The sequence below is a fragment of the Lissotriton vulgaris genome, chromosome 5 (assembly GCF_964263255.1).
Source record: "Lissotriton vulgaris chromosome 5, aLisVul1.2, whole genome shotgun sequence".
Classification (NCBI taxonomy): domain Eukaryota; kingdom Metazoa; phylum Chordata; class Amphibia; order Caudata; family Salamandridae; genus Lissotriton; species Lissotriton vulgaris.
Genome location: NC_141693.1, coordinates 367,121,478 through 367,139,008, shown reverse-complemented (window position 1 = coordinate 367,139,008; position 17,531 = coordinate 367,121,478). Strand labels below are relative to the sequence as shown.

At 43.7% G+C, this 17,531-nt stretch overlaps 1 protein-coding gene across 2 annotated transcripts in view; it reads right to left on the bottom strand.

The window, feature by feature from the left end:
- Window positions 1-17,531, bottom strand: part of PAX7 (paired box 7) — a 267,766-nt gene that overhangs the window by 66,609 nt on the left and 183,626 nt on the right. For both annotated transcript variants that reach the window (XM_086921698.1, XM_086921699.1), the window contains exons 6-7: window positions 12,202-12,364; window positions 10,266-10,456 (exon numbers count right to left, since the gene is read on the bottom strand). In XM_086921698.1, the coding sequence (XP_086777824.1) occupies window positions 10,266-10,456; window positions 12,202-12,364 (354 nt within the window). The remainder of the gene's footprint in view (window positions 1-10,265; window positions 10,457-12,201; window positions 12,365-17,531) is intronic.

Genomic DNA, 17,531 nt, shown 5'->3' with positions numbered 1-17,531 from the left:
AGAGGAGAGACAAGCCAGGCAGAGAGGAGAGAGGAGCCAGGCAGGGAGAGAGGAGAGCAGAGCCAGGCAGAGAGGAGAGACGCATGCAAAAACAACAGTTGATGGGCAGAATGCAGAACAAAGTCATACATTTACCCCAGTACAGAGATATGGGCCGAAATCCATCGTTTTTTTGCTCACCATGCCATTCCAGTTTGAACCCAGCCATAAGCAAATCAGTCTTGACCCTGTGCCCCATGGGAACAGTCCAGCCGGAACTGCCAAGCCAGGTCTTCCCTGGCCTGTAAACAAGCATCCTAGGACCGGTTTTGGGATTTCAGCCCTCATCAGCCAGGATAGCTTGATTCCAGTGGCATGGAGAGCACAGGACTCACATCTGAGCATACCTGTCCCACTCAGGGTGACAAATGCAAAAACAACAGTTGTGGACAGAATGCAGAACAATGTCATACATTCACCCCAGTACAGAGATCTGGGCATAAATCCATTGTTTTTTGCTTAGTTGCACGGAGACCAGGGGACTCACGTCTGAGCATACCTGTCCCACTCGGGGTGACAAATGCAAAAACAACAGTTGTGGACAGAATGCAGAACAATGTCATACATTCAGCCCAGTACAGAGATCTGGGCCTAAATCCATCGTTTTTTTGCTAAGAGAGGAGAGCAGAGCCAGGCAGAGAGAGAGGAGAGCAGAGCCAGGCAGACAGACAGGAGAGCAAAGCCAGGCAGGGAGGAGAGCAGAGCCAGGCAGAGAGAGGAGAGCAGAGCCAGGCAGAGAGAGATGAGAACAGAGCCAGGCAGAGAGACGAGAGCAGAGCCAGGCAGAGAGAGGAGAGCAGAGCCAGGCAGAGAGAGAGGAGAACATAGCCAGACAGAATGAGAGGAGAGCAGAGCCAGGCAGCGAGAGAGGAGAGCACAGCCAGGCAGAGAGAAAGTATAGGATATATCCAATTTCTGTCACTCTGCAGGCTATCTACTCCTTTCAAAATCCCTTTAACTTTGATGATATGTAATTTGGGCGTGTTCTTGATCAATCTCGGGTGCTTCAAATTGTAGGGCTACAAATTGTAGGGTACTCAAATGCAAGATAGGCCAATTCTCCATAGAAGTAAGTTTATTCAGTTGTGTTCCAAAAGAGAGAAAAATTGTGGTTCAGCATTCATATTTATTTATGTTGGCCATGCTGGCATTACATGGGAACCAGTTACAATTCAGCACTAAGAAAAAAAACAGCAATGTTCTGCCCAACTCACCCTCTCCCAACTGTTCCAAAGTTATGTGCCAAAAGAGTTGGTCACCTAAACTTGTTACCAGAACCACAGTTAATAACCCGGCCAGTGCTATTCCTTGGCACTCAAAGTAAATCAGCGGCACAATATTATACCATGGGAAAGCATCAAATTTGCCATATATTTCATCCTGTGAGAAGACTCGCAGTCAAAGGAATTTAAAAATCAGTGCAATTATGATGGTCGAGACCCTCACAGTTGTAAGTATGGTGTCTATTTAGTTTTATCTGCGAACAGAGTGTGTAGTAACTGAATAAGGTGACACAGGCAGAAAACGTGCTGGATCTAACCTTCTACCATAAAAAGGGCATGCGGTCCAGCAGTTATAGTGGTCTCAGTTTTTCAGCTCTTACTCCATTTTGTCACAGTGAAACTCCATCTTGCTTACAGCAGCCTACTATACCCGCTTGGTTCATGGCAGTTCGCTCAGTGGTAACCATGATTTGCATTACTAACAAACCACAACAGTCCTCTTAGGGTTCCTAGTGATTCACAATGGCCCTTCTGGTGGCCCACTTTATTGAAGGGATCACACTTTATTCATTGTCCATTTCCACGTACTAGCCGATCTACCCTTCTGCGCCTACTAAAACTTGCACCCTGACTTCTTCTGCTTACACTCTGATTTTGTCTTAACTAGCACATCACAGAACCACGCTAATGGCAACAGTACAAGCACACCATCCGGACTGTTTCCTCTCCTGAACCCTGCTGCCTATAAACAGACACCACAACATGAAAGTAGTTGATCTTACAACGTGTCACTTAACACCACATTTATACACTCTGGTGTGCACCCCATTCAAATTCGCAGGGTGTATACGACCATCTGGACATGCAAAAGCAAGTACAGCACATCCTAAATTTTGTACCCCACATGCACCATCCGAACTACGTCTCCTCCTTGTGACTGGTTTGCAAGACTCCTAGAGTGAGTCAATGCACACTCAGACACCAGATATGCACAGTAATGCAAAGACAGCCCAGATATGTGCAGCAATGCAAACAGAAAGCCCAGATATGTGCTTATGCATACTCCACAGAGCCCCGATATGGGCTCACCTCCGAATGTGTGCAGCCATGAGAGCCCAAAAATTCCAAGCGGCCACACCAGTGGAAGATGTGGGTATAAATATCAGCAACATACATAGCTGTGGAGTTAAGAATAGTAAACCACAACTTACCTATACATCCTTACTGTCACAATTCAGTGTTAGTCAATATTATGGCCAGGATAGTATTTAATACACAATATTCTGGTAGAATACCACAGCAGGGACAGTGAAGAGGGCTAATGTAATTCCCAAGAAATATTACAGTAATGGACAGGAATCAAGAACATGCACCGCTTGTAGAGTCCGTTACCTACCACCCTGCTAAGCAGAAGAGTCCTGTTCAGACACTCCAAGAGGATGCCCGTGAATTTGTTTGCTCCAAAAAACAAACAGATTACTGTTTCCTAGAAGTAACCAAAAATGTATCCATCCACGCACACTTTCACTGGCGTACCCCTATATCGATCTAAAACATGCATGTACATACATCAACACGTTAATGTACAGACATCGGTAAATCTCCTTATCTACACGGACTATACACCAGAACAGTACACTACTCACGCACTTTAACTACCTCATGGTTTTGGCAGCAGGGGTGGGAACTGTTCTAGACGATTGGGGGGCCACGCATGGCGCACTGTAACATGCCTTAAACTAGGGTTGGATGTGGGTTATTGGTGGAGAGATCGGACCATGATGACGAACGATTCGAAAATTAATCCAAAATGTTGATCTAATATTTATGCACTGCACTGTTCTATCTCCAGATGTGTATTTGGACATTGATTGCTTGTGCTGGCCCACCTTGATGTCTTGTTTGTGTGTTTAAAACAATAAAAAGATTTTTTTTTTTTAAATCGGTAAATCTCCTTCTACACATCCACACACGCGTGCAGACATATAGTTCAGCCATCACACATATCCATGTTTCGATTTTACAACCATAAGTTTCGAGCTGTGTTTTTTTCACTTGGTGGCTTCTCAACCCAACACTACATCCTTTCTAGTGAAGAAAGAAGTCTTTATAGTTCGAAGCACTACAAACTCAGGCTGCCAAGACAAAAAATTCCCTGACAGTTTAAAACCTTTTTATACTAAAGTCTACGGTTGACACTCACTAAAGAAATAATAGCAACAATGAACAAAAACATTGGATTTACGATCGAAAGAAGCTTAGCAAAGACACTCATACACGTCGACAACACCCAGAAAATTAAATGACAAAGTCTGCTCCATCTAAGCTACACCCTGGTAGAATATTTGCTCAAAATAAATAACCATGAACACCTGCAATTAATGACTGCGTTCAAGATCCGGAAGAACTTGCATGCGGTGGAAACAGACCCAGACAAACCAGAGATCCGAAAGGAAGAAACATTATCTCCAAATACAGAGGGGGGTCAACCGCAGGTTGAAGGTGAAAAGAAGCTGAGGCAGACACAGGGATCCCAAAACATATCCAACTAATGTCCATGTGCAGGTTCAGTGGATAGAGTAATGACTGGAGGAATTAAGATTGAACTAGGCACAGATAGACCTAGATAATCCAGACATATGCAATTAATGACCAGTGCAGGACCAGTGGACATGGATGGAGATGGAACCAGGCCGATATTGACAGTCTTTAGGATCCCAAGAACAGGGTAATGACCAGGGTCTGAGGACTGAAATAGGCACAGACAGACATGGGAATTCCGGGCAAACGCAATTGATGACCAAGTATAGATTTTGTAGGTAAAGATGGAGATGTAAACAGACCTTCAAGGACAGAACTTGGAATCCCACATAATGACCAAGAACAGGATCAGCAACTATCAGCTGAAGTCTGACAGGAACAGACAGACCCGATTATTCTACAGGTATACTGACCAAGCACAGGGCAAGTGACTGACTTGAATATCCAAAAGATAGGCAAGCATTGACCGAGCACAGGGAACGGGCTACAGGTTGGAGATGAAACAGGCAGAGAAATCTAGGGTTGTAAAACACAGGTTTAGACTGAAAATGAAAACAAGCACATATAAACATTGAAAGTAGAGCAATAGAGGCTCCACCAGAAAAGCGACCATAGGCCTATGTACCCAAACTACACAGAGACATTAGGCCATCTAACATGGCAGGTGAAGTACCACCATATCGACTTTCAAATATTGACCTACATCAATATTAGTCAAAAGATATTGACTTGCATAATAGTGTCAATGCAAATGGATGTGAATTAGAAGTTAGATTAGAAATTCTGCACTCCCCTAACTATGCTTACCATGACAATATTGTGCAAGGTAATATCTTGCATTTTTTTGTTGTGAGTCAGTATTTTTAAATTCCATATTTTGATATCCAACTGATCTGGAGGATTATCAATGAGGTCTGTTTACTTCACAAGACTGGCAACAAAGGCAATGTCAGCAAAATACTTGCTATCATGTGATGACATCAGAGGCTCAGGGAATCAGGAGTAAAGCTTCAGAAACCTTTACAAATCAGGAAACTGTGCCAATTAGCCATGTTTTAAATTAATGAATTGAATTGAAAATTGATTAAAAGGGGAGAAATAATAGACAAAAGAAGAAACAGACAAAATGACAGAGGTGAAATTGAATGATGACAGAGAGAGAGGTCTTAAAAAGAGGTCAAAAGTAGCAAAAGAGAGAACAAAGATAGCAAGAAACAGAAGAAAGGGGGGAGGGCTTAGTAAGAATAGCCAAGTCTTGCAAGCAAAGGATGCATTTGATTTCTCTCCATGTCGCTCAAGCCGCGCATGCGCTTCCACGGTGCAGGCTAATCTGGAGAAGGCTCCTTGTCCCGCACAGCGTCCTCCCAGACACCGCGAGGCCCGCTTTCTCTCAGGGACGCGGGAAGCCTTAATACCCCCTCCCTCAGCCGCTGTAATGCCACGACGGCTCCAATCTGCTTTCAGGGATGGAGAGATTAAGAATAATAAAAAACTGCAATAAAATATGTGTGAACGCGGGGGTAATTGTGGACAAATGCAGCATTCAAATTCATTTTTCAGCTCTTTTACGCACCATTTCAATCTTATTTTCTGCCTGTTAATGAGATCTTGTTGGACGGGGTGGGCAGAGCTGCCCAGTATCGGTCGGTAATTGCACATAATTTTCTCTTTACCAGTGATTTGCATCAGTTTTTTCATAATTCTGGCTATTTAACCCCCCTCGCAGACCGCCCCCTCACAAATCGGGCGCGTCTCATTTGGAACGCTCCTTAGGACGGAATCCGTCTCGGCAGAGCGACAGCGACTGAGTAGCCCAGCAGTGCAGGCTCCCGCGAGGATGGCATCAGTCATGGCACAGCAACAAGCCGAGCTAAATGTGAGGCTAGTGTGTTTGAACAAAGCGACTGACCTTGGGTATGGGAGGAATGAAGGATGGCATGATTCAAAGGGAACTTCAGGGTGTGATAATAAGGGGCATCTCCCAGACAACAAAAACATGTGTTACATTTCTTGGACTCTCCTTAATAGGCTGAGGTTGTGAATAGCCGCTTTAACCTCAACCATTGCATACGTAGGTCCAGAACGGAAGCGCAGTTGGAATGGTAGTCCTAGGGACCTCCGGTGGATCCCTACAAAGAGCTTCTTGATGACAGTAGGGTCTCCATTCTGTCCTGTAATTACCCATGCACCTTGGCTCACAGCGATGTTTGTAGCACAGCCAGTTCCTACAGCCTGGGAGGCTGTGCACAGCCGCAGCATTGAGCACCTTACTAAGGAGCTGGCTGTTCTCTGTTCCTAAGCAAGACGTCTCTCTCCGACCATTCTCTAATTCTTTCAAAATACCAAGGTCAGTAATATTGACCTACAGCTATATCAGTTAAAGAATATCGGCTACCAACATCTCATCAAGGTAAGAATGTACAGGTAGGTATAGACTTACTATTCTAAACTCTACATCCACTTAATCAGTGACATGTATGAAGTCCATATTGGTTAGTTGACATAAGTGCAGGTTGATACTAAAAACTCAATATTTTGGAAGAATTTTGACTTGCAGCTCGGCTCTCACTAAGAATTTGCTGGCACTTCTACAAACAGCACAGTCTTTTAACCTGCACACGTCTCAAGCATTTGCTACTGAAAGCTTGTGAGCGGCGAAAAAGGTATTGCTGCTAAATGATTGGTGGGATGCAGTGTGCCTGACTGATACCAGTCTGCCCCCATTCATATTCCTACGAGCCCAAAGGGAGGGAGAAGCCGGGTATCTGTAAACTTTGAAAAGTGTTGTTCTTCTTATTCATTTTGTGGTATGTTTTTTCATTACTGTCATTATGAAATAAATCACGCTCACTTCGGCTGAAGTAAGTTAGATTGAGATTCATTGTCATGTGGGGGTTTCTAGACTTTAATTATTTACAGAATCATTTGAAAGATCGCATGCTGTATTTTCTGATTTTGTTTTTTTGATTAATTCAAGCAAGGTATCAATTGTCTTGCATTAATGTGGTTCTAAATCTTGTAGATATTAAAGATCTGTCTCCTCTTGTGGGATGGGGAAAGAAGGACATATTTATCTGGATCAACCACCTGATTAGCGTAAAATAACTTTCATCAAGACTTATGGATCTAAATCTTGTAGATATTAAAGATCTGTCTCCTCTTGTGTAATGGGGGAAGAAGGACATATAACCACCTAACTGGAGTAAAAGAACTTTCATCAAGGCTTATCAACTGAATTAAGTGTTGTTCTAACTTGTATTTGGGGGTCAATATTGCAAAGCCTTTATTATTATGGTGAGCGGTTTAAGGAATGCTGGGCCTGCACTACCGACTGTGGTTCCGGAATATAAATGTGTACGCATGTTTGCAAAGTTTAACAATATGAGGCTTCAAGAAATGCTCCCAGAATGCTAACTGTAAAGAAGCAAATATTTGCATACGCTTGAAAGCAAGACGGATGATTCTTTGATTTCAAAAGAAAATGTTCACATAAATGCAACTAGGAAAAAAAACTTTTGCTAAACTCATGTGAAATTTTAGGTACCGTTTCTTTGAAGCATCATTTAGTAAAATGTGTTGATGCATGCTATTATTTTCAAAAATATTCATAAAGGAAAATCAGCGTAACCAGCTTCAGCAAGATTTTGGGAAACATGAAAATAAACAAGCATTGACTAAGGCAATAAGTCTGACATTGGTGGTCAATGCGTGTCTTGTTTTTTTACAGGGTTTTTTACAAAATGTTATTGTGGGAGCTTCCTGGCCCTCACCATTACATCAAACACTGGCAGAAAGCAAAATTATTTTTGTCTCAAAAAGCACACACTGCCACTGTAGCTTCAGGCACTGAACAAAACTACTTTGTGTACAGATATGGTCCTTGTGAAAGAGCAGAATGCTGTCACTCACTGTAAAGCCAGCTGATAGAAAGATAGAATTGTATTAAACACAAAACGTCTTGGTTATTGCAGGAACTAATTAGGGGTCTAATTCTTAAAGGAAGTCATAAAAATGCAGCCATGGGATATGTCCTTGCATTAGTGCCTGTTTACAGCCTTCATGATTTTACAGAAGTAGACTAGGAAATTGTACTTGAAAATATTTAGGAACTGCATTTTAGCACAAACAAATATGCATGTGTAGATTTGCTCATGTGAAAATCTGTTGAGTGTTTACAAGTTCACTTTCCCTCCAACTACTTTTTTCCCCAACCTGGAAGAAGTTATACTTCTGCTCGTCAGGAGTAAATTTCTAATCTTTCTCAATATGGTAAAATATTAGAGAAGAGCTGCTGAAAACCTCGAAACATGCAAGTTAGTAGGTTTACACTGACTCAAAAGGGCATTCCAATCCTGAAACTATCTACAGCTTACCGCTACGTCAGGACCCAATACGTAGATCTGTGGAAAGATGGCAAAATAAGAGAATTGCTAGAATTCAAACCCTACTATATAGCATGAGCACTGACATAATTGGGGTGCTATCATCAAAGCTCTTGTATAAGGCAATTTCTGCCATAATTTGTACCCGCACTTCGTGACACCAAAGGGACAAGTGGATTTTTTACAGGACAAGTAGATTTATGAAGCAACCTGTTCAATGGACAACTAGATCCTTTATTAAATTTCATACCCCTGATATACATACAAATAACAAACTTCAAGATTTTGGAGGTTTTTTGAAACCACCCTGGTAATTTCTGCATACATTAAAGAGTTTGTGAAACCCAGACTAGCACAGGGCCCTATTTTGTAAACTGCCACCATTGCTAACATTTTTATTTTTTACTTAAGCCTTGCATCCACAGCTTGAATTGGAGGAAGCAAACAAAAGTCAATATTGCAATGGGCTTGAGATCTAAGACACCTAGCATAGTGCCCAAGGGGGTTCTACAAAATCTGGATTTCAGCAAACCAGACTTGTGGTTGTGAGCGGGAAATGTCCCACAACTATTCCGCCCCAAAGGAAGTGATCCCTGTTGCCAATGAAGCTTCAATCAGTCTCGATAATGTTCACTTTGGTGTTGGAGCCACCAGCCACACACGGCAATGCTGCAAATTAGTCACTAGCGATTTTGTAAAGAGACTCTGAAGCAGCCTCCAAAAAACACTGTGGGTTAAACTTAGTAACGTTTGTGTAGGCCCCTGGGCGTTGTAACGCAAATTTTCATTGCCCTCGTGGGCTGTTCTTATATTATAGAGCGTAAATTGTTACTACGTTTTGCTTTGTGTTGTGTAATGTGAGTGCACAATAGGGTGGCTATCACCCTCCAAATCATTAACAAAACTGTGTCAAGTCTTGGACTTTTGTGGGATAGCCTAGTGTGTTCTGGGTAGTGTACTCTTGCTTTGCCTCCATTGAACTACTCACCTTAATAAGGATGAAAACAAAGATTGGTCGGTGAAAAGTTCAGGACTGTGGCCATTAAAACCTAAAGTGAGGTGGTCATCCTAGCGCCCTCACAAATCTTTTGTAAATTTACTCCTTTAGGGAACCAAATCACCCCTGTAGTTGAGGATCCCCATTCACAGAACATAAATTACAGAACCCCAGCGGTTGATATGTCAATTGACTCTCCTTGGCTTTTAAATCACCATCGAAGGCATTGATGTTCCAGTGTTTTCACAGAACCCACATCAGCTGATTCCTGTGTCCAATGTAGCTCCAGGAAGGACAGCTTCATGCCAGAATTACAGGACATCATCGTATACAATGAATCCATGGCGCTCAGCTCACTGGTTATATGGAACATCTGGCATGGATCTGGTCCTCCTGGACTACATTGGACGCCCCTAGCGTACCTACTGTAACATAGCATTAACATACATTAAATCTTTATGGAACTCAGTGGTTGTACTGAAATCTGTCATGGATTCAGCCTTCCTAGAACTATGTTGGCACCTCTGTTTTAAATTCTATACCATTATTTATACAGATAGTTAATCTATAAATAACGTAGTGGTTCTACTGAACATCTAGCTTTCCTAGACCTACGTTGGATCCGTATCTTAAATACTGTACCATTATTTTTACATAAGTAAATCAATATGAAGTTCAGTGGTTATACTGGACATCTGGCCTTCCTGATGTAAATATTGTACTGTTATTTTTATATATACTCAATCTATACAGACCTCAGCGATTATACTGACCATCCGCATCATTATACATCTGAGACAAACTCTCGACATTATTCAACGGCTTAGACTTGGAAGAGAACTTTCTACAGCAAACCACCAAAGCTCACCTCTTAGTCATAAGTGCCGAGAGGCGGTCAATTGATGAGGCACCGCATAACTGCCATGTATTGGCGAGTTCATTCATTCACTCAGTCGCCACCATGAAAAGTGCACGCTCGAAGCCTCCAACCCTGAGTGCCCCCAGTAAAGAACACAAGCACACACCACGGATACGGACAGCACACACACCGAGACACACTCCTCTCCCCCACAGCGCCCGTACCTGCGGGGACAGCCCGTTGCTGACGGGGTTCATGTGGTTGCTCGGCCCGCCGGGGTTCATGAAGCTGTCGGAGTAGCTGGAGAAGCCGTGCCTGGCTCCGTAGGCCGAGCTGGCTTCGGCAGCGGACAGGCCTCCCTGGTGCATGGAGGACGGCGGCAGCGGCTGGGGTCTGTGCACGGTGCTCCCCCCATCTGAAAGGAATGATGGCGCAGGAGAATAAGACTAAGGCATGGCCTTCATACATGCACACAACCCACCAGCTTGTCCTGAGGTAAAACAGCATGCAAGCAAAGACGGCCTGGAGCACCGGGAATGGTAAATATAATCCTGCAATTGAAATTCTTCTAGCAGACGTCACTGTGTCAGAAACTCTTTACTGACTGCGATATGGACTTGAGTATATAACACAGAGGAGGGAAGCTCTTCAGCAGTTGTGAGATATGGCTCTGTATGTAGCAGGCCCATCTTAAGGATTTTGGGAACCCCTTTTCGGAACAGCTTTGAATTTATGATCCACTTTTAGCCCTGTTGATGCCCTCTTAGGCCAGGTCACCGACAGTGCACAGGCACACTTCTGCAAATTCTAAATGTTTACATCTAATATTTAGGGATAGTGACACGTGTTTTCAATATTGTAACACAGCAGCAGATCACTAATATTACTGCAAATAATCTTTGTGACATATGAATATGTAAGGTCCTGTTTAGATCTAAAAAGAACTTTTATGCATGTTGCATAAAATACAAACAAAGCATTACTCTACAAAATGTCTGTAATAGACTCACACACCACAACGGTATTTGAAACAATCTGTGTAAGAATTATTCAACATCATCAGGGCAAGAATCCCTGAACTGGCTTTATAGGAGGGCCGCCTAAGGCCCTGGGCCATTGCCCACTTTGCCCATGCCTTAAAACTTCTCTGCTCTGTAGGACACAGGACTCTATGGAGGAGCGCTCTTCGGGCTGCACAGCATATGACTAACAACAGACGCCCTTCGCACTATAGGACTGAAGGTTCCAAAGGGTATGGAACGTATCACCTTAAGGATGGACACTCTTCAGGCTTTGGGACATTTCACCTTATGGATAGAAACTCTTCAGGCTGTGGGACATACGGCCTTATGGATGGACACTCTTCAGGCTTTGGGACATTTCACCTTATGGATAGAAACTCTTCAGGCTGTGGGACATATGGCCTTATGGATGGATACTCTTCCGGCTTTGGGACATTTCACCTTATGGATGGACACCCTTCAGGATGTGGGACATACCACCTTATGGATGGACACTCTTCAAGTTTGTGGGTACCCAACTGATGGATGCTTTTCAGCCTGTGGGACACATCACCCTAGGAATGGACGCTTTTCAGGTTAAGGGACTTATACTCATGAATGGAAGTTCTTCAGGCTGTGGGGTGTATCCTCTGTGGACAGACTCTTTTCAGGTTGCGGGACATAGAATGCACGTATCTATCTACGTAGAGAGCATCTATAGAAGCCAGCAATGGTGTCCTAGATTGTACTTAGGGCCTGGTATACAGGCTGCCAGATGGGTACTTCATCACAAATGTGACTTTCTCCCATCCACCTTATTACAAGTGCACTATGATATACTGCACTTGTAATATGGCGGAGAGGATAGTTGTTCCTTTCGTGATGGAGTACCCGTTCAGCAGACTCTAAATCAGCCCACAGGAGCGTATCAGCACAGACTCGGGGAGAAGGAATGTATGTAGAAAGAATCAGAATCAAGAGGATAAGGCGGAGGCCTCCTGATGTACACAGAGAGCACTGGGAGAAGGGTCAGGTAAATCCTGAACTGTATACTCAGATATCACTGGAAAGAGGAAGGATCCTGGATCGTCCCAGATTGTACATAGAGAACACCAATAGTACTAGGGAGTGGACTGCCCCAGGCCCCATGAGTACTCACCTTGTGATAGGGCGCTTGCATAGCCAGTGTCTGGAAGCTGGTAGGGTGGAAGGCTGGGCATTCCTGTTGGTGGAAAGCCTCCAGGCAGCAGATGATTGAAAGCTGCCAGTTGATTCGCTCCTGCCTGCTTGCGCCATCTTGCTCGACGGTTGCTGAACCAGACCTAAGATTGCCGAAATGAAAACAGCGTTAACATAAAATTCATAATCATGCTCAATAAAGATAGGCTCTCATAACCGATTCATGCTGTTGTTTACATCTGAAGTTCCTGTGAGCACAGGAGAGGTTGCTTTAGGTTTGAGTAAGACTATTAGACAATCTACACATGCAGGGCTCCTTGAAATAGTTCCCTGGAAGGCCCAGAGATTACTTGCTGGTATACCTACCCCATCATTAGATAGGACCTAGAAACAGTTTTAGTTGTCGAGCCACACTCATGTAATAAAAGAAAAATGCATACATAAAAAATATATACACACATAGAGGGGCTTTGGGGCAGTCATCTCCATTGGTGTGCTCAACTCTCATTCATATTTTGCTTCCATGTTGGGATGGAGAAAAATCCTCTATTTAGCTCAAGCCAGCATGTCTCATTGGCTTAAGTTCCTCATTGCAAGCTGTAGATTTCTGACCCCCACCCCAGCACGTACGACAATCATGTATGTGCACTGGGGGCATTTTTGTGTTACAGATTCAGACAAAAGAGACAGGCTCTGTAGGGGCACTCCATGTATATGCTTCTTACCGTCATGGCTGCTATCAGCACGTTAGGCTGTAGAGAACTGACCGAGGAGGCAACAGTATGCGTTATAGAGGCAGGGCAGGCCATTTTACCTATTTGTGCCAGGAGAACTACTGGCCTCTTCCACCTTTTTAAATTAGCCCCCCTGTCCCTTGCTATCGGTTCTTTAGCCCGCCTAGTTAGTCTATGGATGTTGTATGTGTGTACTTACTGCCTGTGTAGAAGACTGATGTATGGAGTATAAGTGACGCACATGGCCAAAGCCGCACTGGAATCCATTCTGTGTTTGGTACTTCCAAGTGGTACCTAAGAAGGATGGTTTGAAAGAGCACAGGCAGCAGAAGAGAATTTCAGGGCTCCTTCAGGACATTCCAGCAATCATTTCAGGTGGCTCAGACCACTATAGGCGGAGGGGAGGAGCCAGAGGTCCCCTTTTAACGTAATGAATTTCCCCCTGAAATTCCTGGCTCATCCTGGCTAACCCAACAAGTTAATAGGTAGCTAAATGGAATTGCTTGCCTTTCTTTTGTACCTTGTTTTCGGTCTCTCCAGAAAATAAACTGTCTGCTCCTCCCCAATTTCCTTCTAGTGCTTGGTAGCAAAGGTACTACCTGGACCAGTCTGTGTGAAATAGACAAAGTTGCAGAACTGCCCAGAACTAGTCCAAAGCTAACTGTTGGAATTCACAATTTCTGAATACAATTTTAATATAAAAATGGGGCACACAAACGTCAAACCAATGTGCTTAGATTTCTTCACCCGAAATCCACAGTCCACAGTCTCCGTACCCCAGGTTTGGGGTACGTACCACCATCTCCCCATGCAAGGTTTGGGACCAAACAGAAACCTGGGAACGTAACATTCAACAAAGACCGTCAAGAGGAGGTGCGGGGACCATGCTTCGAGGGAGAAAGCGGACTGCTCAGAACTGGCATTGGGGGTGACCTTGCTTGAGGAACATATAGCTCAGAAGAGGGGCAGTAAAGAAGCTGAAGTGGGACGAATCAACATCAACTGCAAGCACCAAGACTTGCATCGCTCTGAAAGGTAGCTTTCCCGGGATCCCAAAGTGACCCCGAAGTGGGAGCAAGACTGTGTGCCCTATGTGGAAGGAGGGTACTGAGGAACTTGTGTACAGTTTAGTTTATTTGCAAAACCGAGCAGCAAGAAACCATGTGACTGAGACGAGACCGCAAACTCCATGAAAAACAAACCAAGAGTGCCAGAGGAGTACTACTTCGAAGGGAGGCTTGAACCAACAGCTAGGCACCCAGCATTGCAACCAGGTGTGGACATCTATGTGTCTGAGCTCGAGGAAGAATCAAAGCCACAAGATCCAAAAAGCGACGAGCACTGCAGCTCCACTGCATGTTTGTCATGTGGTGCTAGCGTTACCCCCACTTACCTAATTCACCACACCATTGTTGCTGCTCGAGCACCAGTCAGCAGAGCTGGAACGAGAGCACTCGGATAAGAATGTAGGCGCTCCTTGCAACTCCAACAAAAAAAAACAACACCAAAGCATTGTGCAAACTCGGGAGAGTACAGTAGGGGGCAAATTATGTCCCCAGTTACAGGGAGGAAAGACTGGTCCATGATCAGGACAACCTTCTGTAAAAACGACACAGATTCCAGTCCTTGAATGGGAGGCCTCAAGTACTAAGCACAAACTACCATACGCAAAATACGCACGTTTGCCCCACATCACTAGCCAAAACTGTTGCATCTGTAACTGCCGAAAGTTATCAGTATCCCCAATATAATGTGCTACAGTCTGTAATATTATGAGTGGTTTTGAGTTACATGTGTTGTGAGAAAATTATTTCTTTTTTAACAACAAATTAAAGGTTGGCTATTGAGTTATTGACTTGCATTGCTGATTGATTTAGTTCTGAGTCTCTGACCTCACACCACCTCCGTGAATAAGCTCTGCACTGCTCAACCTAGATAACCTAAATGTGGAGTGCTAAAGAGGTGGAGTTGGTGCTCAGTGATGGGTGTAATAGTGAGGTTAAGCCCCAGGACACCACAGTTTAAAAAAAAACCTTTAATTAAAGCAATCTGAGCCCATTCAATCATGTGTTCCCTGGGCCTCCTAACAATGTTTCCACATTCAATTCACCACAGCATATAGCAATGTGCAATGGATCATCCCTCTTCAGCCATTGGCTGCCTTGCAATGTGAGTGATGTCATTTGGAATGATCACTTGAGCATATCGGTCTAAAATAATCATTCTTTGGTGCTAGGACTGGTGGTCCAATATTATATTTTACTTTTTATTTCCATTGTTTATACTGTTTTCATTTTTTCTAGTAATCCTCGTATGTTTGTAAATTTTCTTTAGGTTACAGTGATTCAAAGCGAATAGTACATATTCTTTCCACCAGTAACAATCATATTTTCCTGTGATGAGCACCAAAACTAAAAAGGGTTTCTGTGCCAAGTACACTTGCTTGCTAGGAAACACCTGTACCACTCTATTCACATTACATGCAATTATTATTATAATTTTTTTTGCAAGCATATATATATATATGCCTGCTGCATTTAGGCAATACAAACATATGGTATCCCAACAGGTATTATTTGAAGACAATTACAATTGATATGTAAAAAACATCTGGGGACAAAGGAGACTCTTTTGTAGTTATAAATGTGCTCATGGCATCATATATATCCAAAACAGGAATTTGACAAGTTACAGTTGTAGCAGCACTGTAAACAAACACATTAATACAACCCTAATTGTACTTGGTGCTCAAGAAGTGCAAGTGGTGTGCACGGTGGCGACGCAATTGACAATATGAACAGAAAAACGGCGCAAGGTGACTAGTGCAGGAATATATACAGTGACTTGAGGCAACAATATGGTTCCAGCTGAATTGTGGTCTATTTGGATTCACTAGGGGCTGGCTCTAGTCTTAGATTAACCACATTGTATGTTTGCGCCTTCGATTGCGCTGTGTGGTCGACGGCCTTTCGATCCTCTTAAATTGGGATCTTCATCAGGACTGGGTTGATAGATGGACAGTGTTGATAGTTAGGTTTGTCGGGGAGGGTAAGGGAGGTTCTGACTGGTGAAGTCAATGGTCCAAATCGGTTCCGGGAATCAGGGTGAATCATGTGAGTTCCAATGAACGGGAACAACTCAAGGCGATTAAATCTTGAGTCTGGGATGTCCCGTGAGGTTGAATTACGGGGCTCCGGTTCAGCGCGTCAAGGCGGGTAAATCAATTCGGTCCCGTCAAGTGAGGGAGTAGCGTCGATCCAAACGTGATCGCGTGGGGGGAATAAGAGAGTCAATCTCTCGTAGAGTGAGGTTCGGATTCAATCCAGGTTGTCAAGAAGACGCCGGCAACTCTGGGTGGCTAAAGACGGATGCGGGGGGAGTGGACGGTTCAGGTGTGGGCGGGCAGGGGATGACGTAAGAGGGCAGGTGCGGCATTCCTGAATGACGTGGAGGGCTATGTGGACAGATGGCGGTGATTGAGCCCACCGATGGAAGAAACGCGTAACAGAAAACAACACATCACAATGCAAATAAATACAAGTGAAGCAGTACCGTAACATGGCTAAGTACAGTTATGTAGGCATGATTGTGTAATTCGGGACAATACGGGCAATTCAATTAAAAAGAGAACAACGTGGTTCAATAATTACGGAGAGTAACAGTGGTCATGTGTAAAAAAGTTAACAATAATTATATGGACCATGAATGATTATTTATCAGAGACATTATTCAGGCATATTAGTCTGCATATTATGGGCATTGTAGGCGGTACACGTTTTTAACAGAGGTAATGAAGTGACAAGGGACAAGGTAGATTTTAGAGGACAAAAGGAGAGGAAGGGCTAAGTTCAGATAGCAATGGTGCTGTTCCACTCATCAATAGTGTTCAGTCCATCATTAACGGAATTGCATAGTGTCATCCATTTGCATTCACATCTGTTAAGGAGACTTTTGATATCTCCGCCTCTGGGTGGTAGGGTGACTTGTTCTATCACCTGCCAAGCTATGTCCGTATCTTGATGCTCTTTCTCCAGGTAGTGGGAGACCAGAGGTGCCGTGGTGACTCTGCAGTTCATCCGACTCTTGTGTTGGATAATTCTGTTTTTTATAGTTTGGTTAGTTTGCCCGACATAAAGAAGATTACAGGGGCAAATGGCGTAAACCACATTTTGTGATTTACAGTTCGTGAGGTGTTTTAGTTTGTGCGTTTTGTATTTGTAGAGGAACACTTAGGTATTAGATGTGAGGTCACGGACGGAGCAATTCTGGCATTTGAAATGACCGATTACAGGTGGGAGCCCCCACTCGGCGGTGATGGTATGTTTGTCCGGAGGTTTTTCAGGCCATGGTATGGCGTGTACGAGGTGTGATGCTAGGTTGTCACCTCTTTGGTAGGAAAAGAGCGGTTCTTCTTTGAATGCTTCAAAGGGGCGTAGTATTGGACAGTTCCTTTTTATGATTTTCGCCACTTGGTTGCTGCTTGGACTAAATCGTGAGACAAAAGGAATTCTTTTCATGGGTTTCTTGGGTTGGACGGTAAGGAGGTGTTCTCTGTGGCAGTACCACGCTCTTTTGC